Raw genomic sequence first — 1,703 nt, 5'->3', positions numbered from 1 at the left:
GTGGATATCCTAACTGGGCCTTCCTGAAAGCAGAGAAGAAACCCAAATAGGACTCCAGTCAGCCAACAGGTGAAAAGGAGGAACCCAGACCCAGACCAGTGGTCATTCCGTATGTTGAGGGAGTATCAGAGAAACTGAGACGTTTATTTTCTAAACATAACGTCCCAGTGGCTTTTAAACCCCAAAATACATTACGGCAAAGACTGGTTCATCCCAAAGATCCAGTCCCCCGGCACAAACAGAGTAATGTTGTGTATGCTGTTCAGTGTCAGGAGGGTGATCAGTCTTACATCGGGGAAACAAAACAGCCACTGGCCAAAAGGATGGACCAGCACAGAAGATCGACATCATCAGGCCAGGACTCTACGGTCTACACTCATCTCCAGGCCAGCGGTCACTCTTTCAGGGATGAAGATGTTCACATCCTGGACAGAGAGGAACAATGGTTTGAGAGAGGAGTAAAGGAGGCCATCTTTGTGAAAAGAAATCGTCCATCATTAAACAGGGGTGGAGGCCTCCATGTTCAACTGTCCCCCTCTTACAATGCTGTGATTGCTAGTATCATTCAACCCCCCTGTGAATAGTAAACAGCCATCAGTGTGCTAATGATCCATTGTTAGGCTGATGGTCCTTCTTGAGCATGTGAGCAGCTGGTTTTGGTTGTCAGCAACAAACTGGTTGATCCACTCTGAGAAGGTGCTATTTAAGAGACTGAGCTGAATACAGCACCTCAGACTGAGGAAGTCTCTCGGATGAAAAACGAAACGTTTCTACTTTTGTGTTGTTTTGCTTTGTTTTGTTTTTTGAATGTCCAGATGACCAGATTGAACTTTTTTAGACTTTTCTACCTGGATTATTGAGCATGCATCAGGACTAATGAAGTGATTTTATTTAAAATTATGAAAATGTTGGGGATCAGCTCATCTACCTATTAAATTGATTTTGATTAGGGGTCTAAATGTTTTCATCACGAAAATTCTTTCATTTTATGCCCCTGGATATTTTTCCCAGTCATCTGAGCAGTGAACACTCCCTGGATGACAAAAGCGTGGCCCAGTTCAGAGTCCAGATTCAGGTGGTCCAGCAGCTCGAGCTGCAGGTGAGTCTGAGTACGCCAACAATGTTGCTGTATTATTATTAGTATTATATATTAGAATCACAAGATCAAAAATACATTAAAAAGATTTTCTGTTTGTATTCATTGTCCCATTTTTTAAGAGAAGTTTTTTTTTTCACGTTCCACCATGAAAGGCAGGTAGAAATTGCCAGTGTGCCTGTATGCAAGTGTGTTAGCAAAATATTCAATAAATCACTGGACAAAAATTTTACGAAATTCTCAAAAATAATCATTGAATATATATGTGCAACATATTGAATTTTACAGTAAACTTAAGTCAAGATGGCCACTTTAGCTAAATGATCTAAGCAAAGACAAAATGACTACAATTCAGTACATTTTACAGATATTAGGAAAAAAATTGGTGTAAAACTAGTTGAGAGTCCTGAACAAATACTCCCAGAGCTAGCAGATTGCGTGGAATGTTTGTATTTGAAGCCTTTGCATGCAGTGCAGCAAACAATAGGTCCAGTTTAACCCCTTTGCTTACAACATCACTTGAAAATCCAAAAAAGTTCAATCTGGTCCTCTGGACATTTAAAAAACAAGAAAACAAAAAAGACAAAAAACAAAGCAAAAAAATGTA

General features: G+C 39.9%; 1 protein-coding gene across 1 annotated transcript in view; it reads left to right on the top strand.

Moving 5' to 3' along the window:
• The window catches only part of LOC119416523 (forkhead box protein P1-like), a 160,886-nt gene that overhangs the window by 139,226 nt on the left and 19,957 nt on the right, over positions 1-1,703 (top strand). The window contains 1 exon segment of the mRNA XM_037683753.1: positions 1,012-1,099. Within this exon segment, the coding sequence (XP_037539681.1) occupies positions 1,012-1,099 (88 nt within the window).

Source organism: Nematolebias whitei, chromosome 10, assembly GCF_014905685.2.
Source record: "Nematolebias whitei isolate Nwh7 chromosome 10, NemWhi1, whole genome shotgun sequence".
Classification (NCBI taxonomy): Eukaryota; Metazoa; Chordata; class Actinopteri; order Cyprinodontiformes; family Rivulidae; genus Nematolebias; species Nematolebias whitei.
This window is presented reverse-complemented; position numbering and strand designations above follow the sequence as displayed.